The sequence below is a fragment of the Sprattus sprattus genome (assembly GCF_963457725.1).
Source record: "Sprattus sprattus genome assembly, chromosome: 18".
Classification (NCBI taxonomy): domain Eukaryota; kingdom Metazoa; phylum Chordata; class Actinopteri; order Clupeiformes; family Clupeidae; genus Sprattus; species Sprattus sprattus.
This window is the reverse complement of record NC_137916.1, coordinates 8,429,960-8,446,809: the sequence shown is the minus strand read 5'-3', so window position 1 is coordinate 8,446,809 and position 16,850 is coordinate 8,429,960. Positions and strand designations below refer to the sequence as shown.

The following is a 16,850-nucleotide window of genomic DNA, read 5'->3' as shown; positions in this document are numbered from 1 at the left end:
TGTAAAAAAAAAAAAAAAAAAATACATACAATTCCAATTTACTTTTTATTCCAAGGGTTTACAACTGATCAATGATTAACACAATTCACATTTAAAAATAAAGAAAGTCAATACACAATTAAAAGGGTGCTGGACGTGATGCTAGTCGTCCTCTTCAGATGGTGGCTGGTCGGCGGCAGCAGCTTGATGCTTCGCTAACTTTGACATCAGTTCTAAAAGAAAAAGGGAAAGATTGGATCAATGTTCTTACATTAGTTGTTGACAGCAATGACTGCAGCCTTCTGTGGTTGGTAGTGGGTAAACAGGCTCTTCCCGTTCAAAGTAAACAACCCCTGACCTATTTTATTGTATAATGAGGATTCAAAATTTAAAATCACGAAGACTATGGTACTGACCTTTCGCTGGGTTGAAGACGCCATTGGTCTGGACATTACACACGTAACAGCGCTTGGATTTACGGTAATGCTGAAGGGCACAGGTCTCACAAAAGTAATGCCGACACCTAAAAGATCACCACCCAATATTGAATTAATCCAGTTAGCTTCTGTTTATGATGACCCTCCTCCATCCATATCTATTCAGCTGCAAGAAGTTGAGTTTACAACATGACATGACAATATACACTATATACACCTTACTTTGTTATAATTGGGTTTTTGAAAGATTCTCTGCAGATGAAGCACTTAAAGGGAAAGTCTTCATCATCACTGCTAATTTCGTAGTTCTCCTCATCTAGAAAGGAACATATTACATAGTTATTAAAACATAAAATGAAAAGAAAATATAATCTGACAACCAATAAAAAAACAATTCTGACAATTACACATCCTCAGCACCGTCTGAAATTTGTTTTTTTTTCATTCAAAGTATCGATAACTATGAATAGCCTTACTCACCGTTTGCACCATATCTCCCTTCATCCAATTCCCTTTCTATCTGCCAGCCATGTTTGTAGTCCGAGCGGTCGTGCAAAAACTTACAACTGTCTGCAAAGAAAAAACCCAAACAGAATAAAATCAACACCCCAAAAACAACAAACAAACATAAAAACATTTCCAAATGCATTCCCAGCCCGGTTATCCAGTTTCCAGCAGGACTCGCCTCCAAAACCACAGAAGCCTGTTTCCTTGTAGTCTTTGCAGATGTCTGGCTGGTAGTCCCACCTCACTGTAGCTCTGAGGTGCTCTGGAGCTCGGATGGGGCCTTTCCTGAAACAAGGGACAGCAGTACCAAGTCAGCATAATCTGATTCCCCATCACTGAGCAGATGCTCCTTAACAAGGGAAACTGAGAATCTACGAGAGCTGTTCCGACTGCTCAGCGTCTGTACACCTACCTGACCATTCCTGAGGATGCATTACCCATAGTGGAGTCTTTGGGCTTGATGTACTTGTGGTAGTTGTTCATACCACGATACACCTTGTCAGCACCTTTGTCAGTCAACTCCTTGAAGCAGGAATGAATGAGTGAAGTATAAACAACAGATGAGAAATGCGCTCAATGCAGTGTGCCACACATTTCGGGTGTGGTTGACTAAAGAATGCAAATTGTGTCATTTGAAAAGTAAAATAAGTAAAATTCCTATTGCCACACAATAACTGAAACACTTTGTCTGACCTCCTGGAGCTGCTGGCTGCGTTCAAAAATGGCCTGGGCATCATTGTCCTTGTCTGTGTCCAGTTGATAGGTAGCAGTAGCACCCATATCGTCAGGGCCCTCTGGTTTCTACACGGTGAAGGGAGAAAAAGAAAACCCCAATGGCTTGACCGTAACATCCGAGACAAAGTGCGCAAAATGATACAGTATTACTTTCACTACCTAGAGATCGCATAGTGAACGTTCATGATGATAATCCTGGCGCGCGCACACGCACACGCACACGCACACACACGCGCACACACACACACACACACACACACACACACACAATATATATAGTTTACGATTAGTTCTCGGCCAACTTACCGCAGAACGTGTAGACTTGTAGGACACGGCCACCTTCTCTTCTTCATGGTTATTATCACTATCACTTGACGCTACAACCTCCTTCTCGATTTTCTTAGTCTAAATGAAAAACACAATTTATGCTCACGATGTTTGGAAATCAAAACTTGAAAATTAAAAAAAACATCATCATGCTATCAGGGACCAAGAGGAGTCTAGAGTTGGTCTCTGAGTAACCACCTTCTGAATCATGGGGTTTATGTTTGCCTTCTTCTCCCTGCGGACAACTGTGCTCTTCTCCTCGTCGCTACTGCCATCTTCAAACAAAACAGATCCACACAACATTCTTAACTTTGCAGAAATATTAAACTACGGTAAACTGCATGCAAACGCTGCTAATCTGTTGCCTTAGCTGGGTTTACATGTTAAGCCAAAACAAACTACAAACAGCTAGCCACTGAACGTCCTCAGGATAATCTGTGGTTTATGAAGTTTGGTCATTCGTGACCGAAGATGACACACATAAATCATTTTATTTGTTTTACCTTTATCGCTCCCACTGGCTTTTCTTTTCCGAGCGCTAAACTTCTTCTTAGATTTTTTGAACAAAAACGTACAGATAGGCTTCGACTCCCCCGATTCCGCCATCTTTACTTACCATCAAAACATTACAAGAGCGAGTGATGTTTGAAAAACACACTTGAGCCACGCTAGAGCGCCCTCCTACGTTTGGAGTTAGCGCGTTCTGATGCCATCACGTGGCGATAGAGAAAATTGCAAACAGGATGTTTTGACTTTTTATGGTAGTTCATTATTGGTATTTTATGGACTATTTATGGTAATTTGATATGTGGTAATGACACAAATTATTTTAAATCAGTTTATATAGGCCTTATAAGCCTATTATACTACATATACTATTTTAGTACGCCCTGGAATGCGTTTGTTCTCAAATAACTACTTTTCTTGCTTACCTAAAAAAAAAAAAAAAAAAACATAAATCGGTGTTGTCCGATGCAAAATAGGCTAACCTAAGATTGATTCGTGAAACATAAAAAAAAAACAAATGGCTTCATTTGTGGACACCAAACTCTGTCACATTGTATTTCATAGACGATTGATCTGTTTCTCATTGGCTATCCCTTTTCTGTTCGAGACTTGCAAGCTCATCTCACCATTCTATCGTTCCGTAAGGTGCCTCTGTGATCCTGCTTTGGGAAGAAGTTGAACCCGTCACAAACAAATCATTGATGAAGCGTGAGGAGCCGTGACCGCGGTGCATTTTGTATGGCTTAGCGAGACAGGGTGTTACTTGGTGCAGGTCTCCCCAAAGGCTCCCAGCAGCCGCATGGAATCAGGCTGCCTCCAGACCGCGATGGCTATGGGTCTGACATCGAAAAAGTCATCTTCTCGAAACGTTGGCGTGGAACGCAAGAACCTCATCACCGTTTGCAGGTAGAAAAAGTCACTGCGTGGTGGTAAAGACGTTTCATGAGCGGTGTTATGTTGTATAGCTAGGCTACGTCAGCATGAAATGCACAAATACCCCTAATATGGAATCTTCGCATGTTCCGTGTACTAAAAAAAACCTCGGCTGTGGGTCTTTGGGGTTTTCATGTTTATTATCTCTCACGAGATGAGATTACATTTTTCTTCGAGGAAATGCGAGTCGAGTCTGCTGTAGGGAACGTCCAGGAATGACATGACACGTTAGGCCACTAACAATATGTAAACATTCATTATATGATGATAGCCTGCATTAAAAATGTAGTCATATAGGATATATAAAACTGTTGTATTGTAACTATTACACTATTTTCATTGTGTGATTTATTTTAAGGAGTTGGGTAGTGCTGCTTGGGCTACTTAAATAGGCTAAATAGGGGCGCGTAGATTTTCACCGCAGGTGAATCTTCCAGTGTAGGCTAATGTAAGGCAGACTGTCCATCTGCGTTTACGATAAAGTAAAATACGCGACACGTACTAGATGCTGTCTCAGCAATAGCTGGGAAGACTTTATTTTAGGAGTGAGAACATAATGGAGGATGTTGTTGCTAATGACGACAACCTTAAGGTAAGGACATAGCCTGATACAGGAGTGAAGGCTACTGTGGGGAACCGCATCCGAAGCAGTGCGGTGAAACAAGGATCTTATAGCCTAAATATTATTGGCCTATACAGGGTGGGATGGTATATCAATATAAACGATTCGTTCATTTCAAACAACTTTATTTCAATAATGATTAAAGTAAAATATGGATAAGTAGCCAGCAGCAGCCACCCAGCTCGAGCATCCATTGCGTCATCACGTCCGTTCACATAAAGTGTGTCGTGTGATGCTAAATGCACAGCTGAGCGCGACGGATTCAGGGGTTTTGCCAGTTCAGGCACTTGGCTCAGTCAGCTGTAGTCAGTCACTGTTTGTGCATGAGACATATCATCAAGGGAAAGCTATTATGGATCGTCTGACCATGGCATTATCCAAATGTCCTTTCTTAAATCGATCCATATGGCTCACTCACTAATGCATCTGTTTTATGATTAACTGGAAACTTGTGCAGTGCTTTATGCTGTTGCCATGGGAACATTATTGATGCTCCTAGAAACACGGAAAACATCACGTGTCATAAAATAGATGCATTAAAAAAAAATTCACTTTCCAATTTTCTAGAAATATTTATTAACTCCACACTAGAAAGAGCCACAGACTCTTAATGGATATACTGGGGTTCTAAGCTGGGGGTTCCTCGTTTCCTGATTAGTTTTTGTTGTCACCATTGATTTAGTTAGATTGGGGATTCAGACACAAAGTATAACATCTTGCAATGCGATCTCCTTTTTATGTACGTGTTTGTATCAGACTGTTAGTACGCTCTGTGATCTAAGCACATGAAAAGAAAAGCACCTCACCTCCACTTATAATCGTAGCAGCGTCCTCGAGGGAAGTACGAAGTCACTGGCATAATATGGTTAAATCAGACCGTCAGGACAGAGCCATGTGTGTAGTTCTCTCAGCCTGTCAGCCACCCAGCAGGGGGACACTAGCCTAGGGTGTGGCCCTTGCTCTGTGTGCTCTCTGAATGGACAGAGGATCTCACACGCGGACACCCGTTCAGGCATAGCAGACCCGTTGTCATGGGAATGTCAGTGATGTCCTGAAGGACATGATTGTTCTTAGGCAGAAGATGAACAGGTGTGACATCAACAAGCCCACCACCAACCTCCCACCCACACACACACACAATGAATATCTTTAATCTGCCCTTGGTCAGTTTGGGACTAGCTAATAGAAAAACATGACAGACTTTTCTGTGGCATAATGCATCTGGGTCCAATCATATGCAATCATAATGGGTCCACGTAATGTAGCCAAGACATTAAAGGATGTTTGTAAGCATTCAAGTACTCAGTTTGGAGTCCAAGGGAAAACTTTCAATGGATTTCATGGTTTAATAATGCAACCGGAGTCTGCTTGAGACAGGATGAGCAATGTTTATTACACTCTGTAAGGTTCTGCCATCTGCTCCACTTGAAAACACTGATTGGGTTAAACACAGAATCACATGTAACATACGTCAGATGAGAAAACAAAAGGAAAGATTTTCAACATGGACTTTAGACCTTGACAAATATTAGGGTTGTAGACAAAGACGTACTTGTTCAAAAATTGCTATTTATACTTTTTTTCTTTCCTGTAATCTTCCCTTCAAGCAACTGAGCCAAGAGCTCTTTTAATCGACACAAACTCCAAAGACGTTGAGACAAAAACACAAGACTTCAAAATAAAAGTTCAAACTTGACTTTGTTATTACTGTTCTGAAGAGGGCGTACGCTGATCTCCAGATAACTGCCAACTTATTTCATGGCAAGGACCAACACAGATTTATTTCGCTGTTCAAGCAACATTTAACTACTTTAAGGTAGAGAATGACTGTGACCATCTCTGTCTCTCGCAGAGCCAAGAGGTCTTCAACATGTCAAGAAATCACAACACTCATTTCCCCTCACTGTCGGTTACAACCCTCAGCTCCAAAACGGCATCCCAGATCTGAGTAGAAGATGACGTTGCGCCCCTTTTCAATTTGATATACTGTCCAGCATCAGACAGGGCAGATAGCCAGTGAAAGATGGACGGCATTAAATTACTTTCCCATAGATCTTGAAATGTGAGGACGTGCTGCCATGATGTCTCTGCAGCCTCTCTCCAAATCTGTGTCCATCAGCTGACTACCAGATAGACTGATATATAGCTTTATATGTGTGATCCCTCATGTTCCAGTAGCCTTCCTACTCCCAGGAACGATGGGCCTCCAGCCTCCAACTGCTCCTCAATGGTCTGGGCTGGGCTGGGCTGGGCTGAGTGCAGTTTGGTAGAGATGATTGCGCAGTGATCTGCAAAGCAGGACGGCCGCTTTGCTCTGTGTTCAGGGACTCCAGCAAATTGACTGCTGAGCTGTGTGTTTGTGTCTGTGTGTTTCACTGAGGGATATTGCATTGAGGCTGACAGAATTTGACAGTGTGGAGATCTTAATTTCTCACACAAGGTTATGACTGACTGAAGTGGTTAGTATTACAAGAAAGCAATTTGATCCCCAGACCTCCCCCTAGTCAGCTTATAACCCGACCAAATAAATGCATCTAATAAATTGAATAAATTAATGAAAATCCACATGTATGCTGTTAATAAAGCTTGTATTTGTTGTCATTTGCGAAGCTTATTCTACCTTGGACATGCATTATTAAACCCAGTCACACATTTAACATTTTCCCGCCCCAAACATACACAGTCATGCGACAAGGATAACTATTGGATAACTCAGTCCTGTGTCGTGGGGAAAAGAGTACATCTTGATTTGCGGAATTAGTCATAATCATCTGAGTTTGAGTTGTTGTGAGGGTGAAGTCTGCATTTGGATAGAACTGGGAGTTTACATATCTGATATGGATTTGAATATTTGGGACATGGTGACTCCACCCCTAATCATTAAGGATGGATGTTTGGCTGCCCTGGGTGTTGCAGGCTTCTCAGAAAAAGACCCATGTCTACATAACAACAGAGTGTCACATAAAGCCTTGTGTATGTAGTTTGAATGTAGGGGATCAGGGTTTGTTCTCTCTTTCTGTGATTTAGTGTGTGCCTCAGAGTGAAGCAGTGGCCATTACAGGTTCAGATATTTGGAAACAGAATTCCATCTGTAGTGAGATTTCTGTTTGCGAATCCAACTTGAAATGTCCTTGTGTGTCTTCTCATTCCAGTTCTTGGGATGGTCTCCAGAGGGATATGCTCTCTAGTTATTGTATCCTGTTTTTAAGCTTTCAGCCAGGGATAAATCATTTGTTGCCCACCGATATGGGCTTTTATTGAGTATAGATGTAAGGACACATAAATCACCATTGGCCTAATTTGTAGTAATTTTGCAGAGTTACTCTAGCTTTCCTCAGACTTGTGGATAAAAAATTCTTTAGACCACTTTATTTCATTGTTTTGTTCTATTGTGTCGAATCAAATCAGTTTAGGTCCAAATTCAATTGTGGTTGGAAACCTCGAAATAGAGAGCATGGCTATCATAGAGAAACCAATAGCCTATGGTGTTGCAGATCACTTCCAGGTTATCACAGCAGACGCTGGCATGGAGAACCTGAGAAACATAAATGGGATAGTTAGTGTTCCTGGAAGGACTTATGTTACCCTGTCCTCCTACACATGTAATGAGCAGTTTTTCAAATGGGAAATTTCTCAAAACAGAAGGCATGTGAAGGTTTATAACTATTTATTAAGTTCAGTCAAGAAACACTGGGAATATTCTTAACATGACATTATACGTCTGAAGGAGCTTTGGTTGATTGCTAATCTACAACAACATCTGAGGGACTATGGCCACCAAATTGAATTTTCCTTTTGGAGTTTGATCTACAGTGGAAAGGTAGAAATAAGTGTGTGACAGCCCTTATTCTCATTCTCCATTTTCATCCTTTTCTTTCTCTCTCTCTCTCTCTCATCGCCTCTTGTTGTTTATCCTCTCTGTCCCTTTGGTATATCTCTGTCTCACTCCAGCCCACAATTCACACATAAAAACCCTTTTCATCCACTCTTAAGAGGCCGTGCTATTGTCCATTGTAAGGGAGTTATAAAAACCTACTCAGCCAGCTCTCTTGTGAGCACTTACAGTGAAAAGAGCAACCTCAAGGTGGCCAAACAGCCCAACTGTCATGCATTGTTGTACACTTTGCAAGTTTCACCTCTGTTCCACATTTAGCATGAGCTAACAGGTATTATGCTAATAAGGCCAGTACTACAGTTTAGATCGGCAGATGTACATTGCTTAATGTTAGTTTAAATGCACATTAAGCTACTCTACTACCTCAAATGACTTGCTTCCTGACACAATCCTCACACTGTTTCAATTCTTTTTAAAGTCTTCTTTCATAATATCTCGCATCTCGCTACATTACCAGTGCTGGCCATAAGTCTTTCTTAAAGAGCTCTTTCTCCTGCAATCACAATGTCCTTGAACTCTAACTGATTTCTGAAATCTCTCATCAATTTCCCAAGCTCCTACCCTCAGAAACACTTGCATTTTACCACCTTATTATGTACCTGCCCCCTATATACTCTCAGTCCCAGAAAATGTTATAGGTCTGCACAGACCAAAGTCAGAAGAAGCCTTTATCATTTGGGTGTGGACCTCAGTCTCTCAAGTGATGGGGTTATGTGTAGACATCATGTGACCACATTGCTGTTGTAGCCATGGCTAGAACAGTGGGGGGAATGAATACTCAAAGTGCAGGTATGGTCTGGTTGATTTGGGGTTTGGACAGTTTGCTTAAACAAAACACAGGCTCATGGTAATTACTGCAGCAGGGTGTCTGGGATCTTCTGAGCATGAATATCTCTGTGGAGACAAGGACACAACCAGGCTCCCTCTTTTATGGACGGATGGCTCCCTTTGTTGTCAAGGGGGCCACCTGTCCTGTGGCAAGACACAGAGGGAAGCCCAGCCACATGTCTGCCTGCCTGACAGTTAAGACACCCACCATCAGAGAATAGCAGGAGAGGCCGGGGCCAAACACAGGGCCCCACAGTCAGATGGTTTTGCACATCCTGCTGAGAGATAGATAGAGAGGAGGGGAGATGAAATGAGAAGGAAGGGGGGAATGTAGAGGAGAAAGAAAAAGAGAAGAAAAATAGGGTGCATCAGAAGAGAGGAGAGTAGACTGACCGTCAACACTTTTAAAATCACAATAGATATATAATATGGATAATCACATCAGGAACCAAACTACACACACTGGCATCAACCCAGCCACCCACCAAATCACCCACACATATACAAATCAAACTGGAACAACAAGAGTTGTGTAGAGACAGACTGTACAGAGTGAGTTTTAACACAGTGCCACTCAGTGCTGGCAGAGCCCCAGAGTGGGCGAGAGAGTTGGGGGCACAAAAGGCATTTGTTACATGGCTGCACATTTGTTGTTCAGTGACGAATCGTACCAAGAGCATCTTGCCGACGCCGTCGAGCGAATTTGCATCTCAGGCATGCCAGCTATTTGAAACCCGCCCCTCTGCCTCACACCCCCATGAAATTGATCAAAATTCTCCTTCATTTTAAAAATGCAATAAATTCCTCATTTTCACTGGACACAGTGGATTTCAAAATGAATATCCACTGTGTGACCACTTACTGACCAACCAACTCAGAAGTCCATCAATCAAATCAGTGTGGTTCCATCTTAAGATCCACTGGTATTGTTTCAGGTCCACACAGATGACCAAACCTCTTCCCTTGCTGTCCAATTAGGCTAGAGTCTGTAATTAATTGTGTTGGAACATTCATTTTAGGGGGTTAACACTTCCAGAATGCAGATCAACATCTATGACCACCCTGGCCTCATCTTCTGGACACACTGTCAGTCATTGTGACAGTGGGCTGCCATTTTATAGCAGGACATCCTCCATCTATCAGCTGGTCCAGGGTCTTGAAAGCCAGGATTGTCATGATGGCAGTAGAACAGCTAGTGCAAACATGTTTCTTTGTGGCCCTTATGAGAGTATAGTAGGCTGGCTCTTTACTCTTCCCAGCTGGTGAAGACCCAACACTTCAACAACATTTGAGTACCGTCATTGTGGAACAACGGCCCCCACCCAAGCTCCTTAGCTTTTCAGCGGTTGTGATGAATTGATTGGATGAAATTGCTTTTCCAAGCAGCTAAATTAATCATTTATGTGCTGATGAGTCAGTTCACATGCTCTTTAATGATGCCGAGAAGGAAAATGAAACTTGAGAGCAAAGCAAGAATCTCAGAAAGCCCACTGCAACCCTATATGTGTCTTTCATACAGGCACTAGGTGCACTCATGCACTTTGAGACAAGGAATCATGACTAGAAAACTACCACAAATGGCAAGATACAGATCTGCAAAGAATACAAAGATACTAACCTGTTTTCTTTGTAAAATCCTGTTGAATCATAATTGAAAAGAGAGAAAAATCTTGGTCCTTGCTAATTCAATCCTTGAGTAATTAAGTGCCAAAACAAAATCAGGCAGAATCGTGTTCATTTGAAGATGAGAGTCGACAATCCTCAGCAACAGTTCCCAGTGATGGTGTCACATATTTCTTTCCGCTTGGACGAATGTTTTTTTTGTATTACTTATTTAACTGTCACACCAGTAAATGTTACCCTCTGCACCCTCGACCATCCCCATCCCACCCCATCCCACCCCTATCCCCTGCGCTGATGTTCCCCCTGGGTGCTTAGAGGGTTGTTTTCTTGCGCTTGGCCATGAATGCCTTTCGGAAAGAGGTGGTCTTGGTTCCTCGACTGAAGAAGGCACCTCCCATGGAGATTTTGGTCTTGCCGCTGGTGATGGTGCCGGAGCCCAGCGAGGTGGTGCTCTTTCCTCGGCTGATGGATGAGCTGCCCATCTGAATCTTGGTACTGTCCCGCTTCAAGGACGTTCCGCCCAGGTTCATGGCCGTCCGGCCCTCGGTGATGCTGGTGTTCCCCATGGAAGTAACTTCAGGCAAGAGGTCCCCGAGCCAGCCTGGAAGATCAACAGCAGTTTTGTTTTTCCAATTTTTTCTTCTCTTTTACTGATTTTTCCGGATTTTTTTGGGGGGGAGGAGGGGGTTCCAGGGTAGGGGAGCTTCAGCGAATGTCGCGGCTCATTGCATGCTCAAGCGGCAGCAGCAGCACATCCCGGCGCACAGCGTGCCTTCTCCGGGTGTGATGAAGAGAAACAGAAAGAGAGAGAGAGCAAAAGCAGAGGCAAGCGTCCGCACCAGGACCAGAATGCTAAATGTGGACAGCGCAGCCCACCGGTAGCATAATGTGCCTGTTGAGCAGTCCGACGTGGGTTCGGCTGGGCCACATACCATCCCTTAGCGCCCTGAATGGACAGAGGCTGCCGTAGGAGGCCGCAGCCCAGAGCCGGGGGCCGGCGGGACAGTGGATCTCATTGTCCCCGATCCTAGGGTGCCACGCAGGAACACAGTGAAGGCCACATTGTTGTACAGTGGACAATCGGTGGTGACATCACTGGGTCCTTTAGCATTGTACCCTGCAGAACTGCTCTCTGGTAGGGGAGAGGTAGCCTTGGATCTGTACCGTACTCAACCATGGAATAAAGTGTGATGATTATGTATTTGTCCTCAGTTCAAAGCTCAAAGTCAATCATTGTCTCACATAGCCTCTTCTTACTGGTGTCATGAGTTGCCAAACTGTACTTAACAAGGTTCCACTTTTTCACTTCCTTAGGAACAATCTCAAAGGCATACATTGATGTGCTTACGATGCTGTGTGGTGTTTGGTTCCTCCACAACACATTGTTTCATGATGTAATGTTTGATCATTGTTTCAGTAGGGTTTATGACAAATGTCTTTGCCATGGGCTAGCTAACTACAAACCAAAAATTATATTTCTACCTCTTTCAATTTGAATTCTCTCACCATCACTCTCTCCATACAATTATTTCTAAGGGGTTTTGTTAGACATGACTTGTTTGATTTAAATGCATTGCTACTACTATTTCATACTGTTTTATACATAGCCAAGCCAACTACATCAAAAAGGCTAAATTAAATCCAAAAAGGCTACAGGAATTAACATAAATTTGGAATTGGTGTGTCCTCATACTGTACTAACAATCTTCAAGTGGTGGGTTTAATTGTTTGTTATAGTTCTTTTGCCCCTTTATGTAAATAGATTAATCACTGAATGAATGGCTCAACTTCGACTCTTGAATGAGGCACAGAAAAACCGAATTCTAGGGTTCTTGAGTATAACATTGTGTACCAACCAGTTATACATCCTACTCAACACTGATGCTCTCTTGTTAACGTCTACTATCGTAAAACCAGCTGCTCCATTCACGCCTTCAACCAGCACACACCAACAGCCCGTCTGTCATTCCAAGCACATTACATCGTCTTCGCATTAGAATGTTATTCAAAGGGAGGTTCCTTAACATCATGCGTTTATCAGATGATTTCTCTTTGACTGCAGATTGGTCACTCATAATCCTACATGGCACTCCATAACATGCTTGTCAAATTTGAGATTTACTGTGAGATCTTGGTTAATACTTTAGCATTAAGCGCATAGCATTAGGATCATAGTACATACCACTTGTGTAATGTAGAGTTCATCTGAAATGATGAAAGTATCTATATCATCCAGTCTATGTATTTGCTTGTGTGTGTGTGTGTTTGTGTGTATGTGTGTTGTTTGTGTGTGTGTTTGCTTGCTTGTGTGCATGTTTGAAACAGTCACAGGTCGAAGTTCCAGTAAATGTTCCATTTAGACTCCCTTCCCCTTTTGACCGAGGTTTTGACCACTGTCACCGACTTCTCTCCTCTTGATATGGTGGCTTTGCTAATGGAGCTTGTGGTGTCACCGTGGCTGAGTGTGGTCGTGCCCACAGCCAGCCCGGTCCCCCCCCTCCTAACCTTGGTCTTGCTCCTGGAGACGGAGGTCCTTCCCCAAGAGACGGTCTTCCTGGTTTTCAGTATGGAGGTCTTGCCTCTGATGAACGAGGTCTTCCTCATCAAGAGAGATGCTCTCCCCTTGGAAGTAGCTGGTTCCTGTTCGTCTGTCGGTGTTTTCATTGCCCCTTGCCTTACTGTTTGCTTCATCCCTTGTGTCTGTGTCCGTTTTTTATTTTTTTTTATCTAAGTGGTCCTTCGCTTTGGCATTAATGCCTTTCGGAAGGAGGTGGTGGTCGTGCCCCTGCTGAAGCTCGCTCTTCCCATGGAGATGGTGGTCTTCTCCCGTTTGATGTTGGAGTCACCCATGGAGGTGGTGGTGATGCCACGTGAGATGGATGAGCCGCCCATGGAGACGGTGGTCTTGCCCCTGGCTAAAGACGTTTTGCCCACAGACAGGGCCGTCTTCCCCTCAGTGATGCTGGTGTTGCCCATGGAGGACCGGCTGAGAGGATGTGGAGGAAGTCAAAAGCCACTTTCGCCCACGAAAGCAAATACGCCGTCCCAGCGGATTCCTTTCCGTTATCGAGGAGGAGGCTCACGGCTCGGCATACCGTGCCTGTCTCGTGTGTTCCTGCTCTGTGTTGGGTTGGGTCACTGGGCTAGGTGGGGAGGTCACCAACCAAACGCTTCTAAGCAGTCGGAACAGCCCTAAATAGATCAGACCACCACACGTACAAAGGGGTGGGTAGAATTTGTGTGTGTGTGCATTTGTGTGGCTGATGGACAGAAAAAGGAGAGAGAGAGGGATTCGGTCATTCTCTGATCATGGCAGTGTTCTTTTAAGAGCAGGGCCAGGGGACTTGGAACCCAACAGCTCAGACAAAGGTCTCCACGCCGACAGTGTCATCAGCCCATTGGTTAGGGCACAAGGGCACTGATTGTTGCTGCAGCCTGGTTATTCTGCAAGGGGTCATTGTGAAGGGGGCATTGTGTTGCACACAAGACAATTGGGGGTGACCTCAGCCACGCTTGGTGGCGTCGCTCCCAAAAATGTCCGTCCTGTGGTTGGTGAGGAGAGAGCAGGCCTGTACTGATGCAGAAGACGCTGAGTTGCCCTTGAACTTGAGCCGTGAGACTAGCCTCACCACCAGCTTTCAGTTCTGGCAGGCTCTCTTTAACCCTCCAAAACAACCCCAAGTGTCCACGTAGCTTATATCCTTTCGACCTCCCTCTCCGCTACTAGTTTTTTATTTTTTAAATCCACTGGCTTTTCTGTCTCACACTCTGTCGCTCTTTGCATTCGTCTGCAGGTTCTCAGTGAAGACTCTCCTTGAGAAGTACACAGCAGAGCCCATCGATGACTCATGCGAAGAATTTGTTAACTTTGCTGCCATCTTGGAGCACATCCTCAGCCACAGATTCAAAGGTAAGGTAGCAGGTAATGACATAAACCATTGTGTTTGCACCACCACTAGCATATTCAGGTTTACTCACCAGATAACCTACACATTTCTTGTTTAATACTGTATGATATTCAAACCTGGTATCAATAACTATAGAAACAAATGGACTTTTCTCTGAATAAACTTCAAGTTCAATCATGTAAATCCACACAAAGACATACAAACCTCCATAGAATGATATCTGCATGTAGGCTTTGGTCTTTGGTGCTGATGGGTATGAGTGCAACAGTTTATCTAGAGCAATTGCCAATAATCAAATTACAGTCCATCTGTTGGTGGGCATTAGGGCCTCAAGCCACAAATCCCCATCCTGTTCCCATCATTACCATCAGAGAGTGTGTGTGCGTGCGTGCGTGCGTGCGCGCACATTTGTTTAAAGGAGTATGTCAGGACTGTCCTGTCCCGTCTGCATTTGTTTAGAGGAGTATGTCAGGACTCTCCTGTCATTTCTTGCACTTGTCCCTGGAGCAGGTCCAGGCAGCTGGTTCAGCTCTGATGGCCAGAGGAGTTTTTGGGACTACATCCGGCTGGCATGCAGCAAAGTGCAGAACAACTGCATCAGCAGCATTGAGAACATTGAGAACATCAGCACCTCAAGAGCCAAGGCAAGTAAACAGAATGGGCAGGGGTGTGGGTGTGTGTGTGGCCATTCTACTTCCTATAGTCCTATTATATTTCCTATAATTCAAATTGACATGGCATCAACTAATATCCAGAGAAATAAGCATGAGTATGAATGCCCTGTGGGTGTGGAGGTATAACAGGCTGCAGAGTAACGCTAGCACAGTTAGCCATCTCTGAATTCCATTCTGTGGGTGACAGGGTCGAGCGTGGATACGTGTGGCTCTGATGGAGAAGCGCCTTGCTGAGTATGTGGCCACAGCTCTGAGAGACAACCGCACAACCAGGTGAAGACCACCACACAATGCTAACGGTCAAAACTGTGTGAACTATGTATGACAAAATCTTACATTTTGCCTGCAAAAACATTACATTAAAATGTCAGAAACACTTTTCTGTTTTTCTTCATTTTTCAGCGTTCACATTTTTTCTTTCTCTTTTGACTTTGTCCCCCTTGTCAAATGTAGGCGTTTTTATGAGGACAGTGCCATCATGCTGCGGGAGGAGGCCACGGTTCTGACAGGAATGCTCATTGGACTGAGTGCTATCGACTTCAGGTTGGCACCCAGATGCAGCGTCAAGCCAATTAACCACAGTCATTAGGAAGAGAAGACTTTCTTTCTTTTTCTCTCTTCTAGGTAGCCTTTCTCTCCTTTTCTTTCTGTCTTCCTCTCTCTCTTTCACCCACTCCAATGAATTCTCTTGTTTAGTTTCTGTCTGAAGGGGGAGGTGTTGGATGGCAAGACTCCCGCTGTCATTGACTTCACGCCCTACCTCAAGTTTACTCAGAGGTCAGTACTCCACACCCCAAGCACCAGTGTTGTGTTTTGGAGAACTTAGATTGAACGATTGAACATGCCTCCCATGACATCTGCTTGAAAAAGTACTTTGTGTATTTCGTGTGAGGACAAATACCAATAACATGCAGGTTTAGTAGGACTAGGAGTCTTTATGCTATAACATATCATTTTACAGTGTAATTTATTTTAATGTATTTTCCATTCGAGAGTGGCAGTGAATTCTATTTTGCACTCTTCTGTTTGGATGTGTGAGATGCACGGTTACTATGGCAACTGTCTGTCTCTGTGCATGACTAATGTCCTCGGTCCTTATGTTAAAGGTTGAGGAACATAAAAACAATATGACAACTAAATCTTAATCCATCAACTGTGAGGAGGCTAGTCTTGCATGTCCATATAAACAGTTGGGCACTTTCCCTTTACTTATCAAGCCTTTCATTTTCAGTAATGACCAGACAATTAGGAGGGTACTTTGAGTCACCATGGGTCACTTATAATGTTGGATAAGTTGGCTCTTATGAACAGTTACTTAATTTGGTTGTTGTTTTCAGCGAGGCCATCAAATGTATAAATAGAAATGGAAATCCACGATTCTACATAGCCACTGGAATCCCTAGATGTGCTTACATAGAAACGTATAAGTATTTATTGTATGCACAAATAAAGACATTCAACCCCTATAAGAACCATCTTCTACCCTACGTCTCTGTGAATCTGATGCTCATTTTGTGCGTGATTCTTTTATTCCACGGCAACCCCTCTTGTAGCTACGACTACCTGAGCGACGAGGACGACCGGCGCAGCGTGGACAGCAGCGCCAGTGAGGAGAGCGTCCCCGAGCATCCCTACATCCCGCTGGTCACGGACGAAGAGAGCTGGAGCAACAAGTGCCGCAAGATGGAGCAGCGCTTCAAGATCGTTTACGCACAGAAGGTGGGCTGGAATCCATGCACTAAAACCCACCATTGGCACCTGGCCATCATGTCATAGGTTACCACTGAGGTGACTTGGATTTGAGTCCTCCTTGTATTTCAACATGGCTACAGGACTTTACCATTGAGGAATTATCATTACATCAGGTCTCTGTCG

The 16,850-nt window shown here is 43.8% G+C and overlaps 2 protein-coding genes and 1 long non-coding RNA gene across 3 annotated transcripts in view; 1 reads left to right on the top strand and 2 right to left on the bottom strand.

Annotated features, from left to right (window-relative positions):
* Window positions 1–26: 26 nt before the first annotated feature.
* On the bottom strand, window positions 27–2,610 carry rnf113a (ring finger protein 113A). The gene is made up of 10 exons (XM_080857220.1): window positions 2,489–2,610; window positions 2,184–2,260; window positions 1,965–2,063; window positions 1,617–1,724; window positions 1,336–1,445; window positions 1,098–1,208; window positions 897–982; window positions 639–732; window positions 396–502; window positions 27–212 (listed from the first exon to the last, which is right to left on the bottom strand). Exons 1-10 carry the CDS (start codon window positions 2,589–2,591, stop codon window positions 142–144), a joined length of 966 nt encoding a protein of 321 aa, XP_080713346.1. The 5' UTR covers window positions 2,592–2,610; the 3' UTR covers window positions 27–141.
* Window positions 2,611–3,291: 681 nt separating this feature from the next.
* Window positions 3,292–16,850, top strand: part of rundc3aa (RUN domain containing 3Aa) — a gene marked incomplete at its 5' end in the record, with an annotated part of 16,242 nt that continues 2,683 nt past the window's right edge. Inside the window, 7 exons of the mRNA XM_080857218.1 lie at window positions 3,292–3,398; window positions 14,188–14,303; window positions 14,812–14,945; window positions 15,163–15,248; window positions 15,429–15,518; window positions 15,672–15,752; window positions 16,529–16,694. Of these exons, the coding sequence (XP_080713344.1) occupies window positions 3,292–3,398; window positions 14,188–14,303; window positions 14,812–14,945; window positions 15,163–15,248; window positions 15,429–15,518; window positions 15,672–15,752; window positions 16,529–16,694 (780 nt within the window). The remainder of the gene's footprint in view (window positions 3,399–14,187; window positions 14,304–14,811; window positions 14,946–15,162; window positions 15,249–15,428; window positions 15,519–15,671; window positions 15,753–16,528; window positions 16,695–16,850) is intronic.
* LOC308379945 lies at window positions 5,430–10,638 on the bottom strand. Its single transcript, XR_013969005.1, has 3 exons — window positions 10,389–10,638; window positions 8,979–9,048; window positions 5,430–7,582 (listed from the first exon to the last, which is right to left on the bottom strand). It is a non-coding gene; the product is annotated as an uncharacterized lncRNA (long non-coding RNA).

What these genes read in the sequence shown, in the direction of transcription:
- rnf113a (XM_080857220.1), bottom strand. Translation starts at nt 2,591, where the DNA reads ATGGCGGAATCGGGGGAGTCGAAGCCTATCTGTACGTTTTTGTTCAAA. An exon ending in TAAACCCCATGATTCAGAAG is followed by an intron (nt 2,064 to 2,183) that starts GTGGTTACTCAG and finishes TTTTTCATTTAG; the next exon opens with ACTAAGAAAATCGAGAAGGA. An exon ending in CGTCTTCAACCCAGCGAAAG is followed by an intron (nt 213 to 395) that starts GTCAGTACCATA and finishes TTTTTCTTTTAG; the next exon opens with AACTGATGTCAAAGTTAGCG.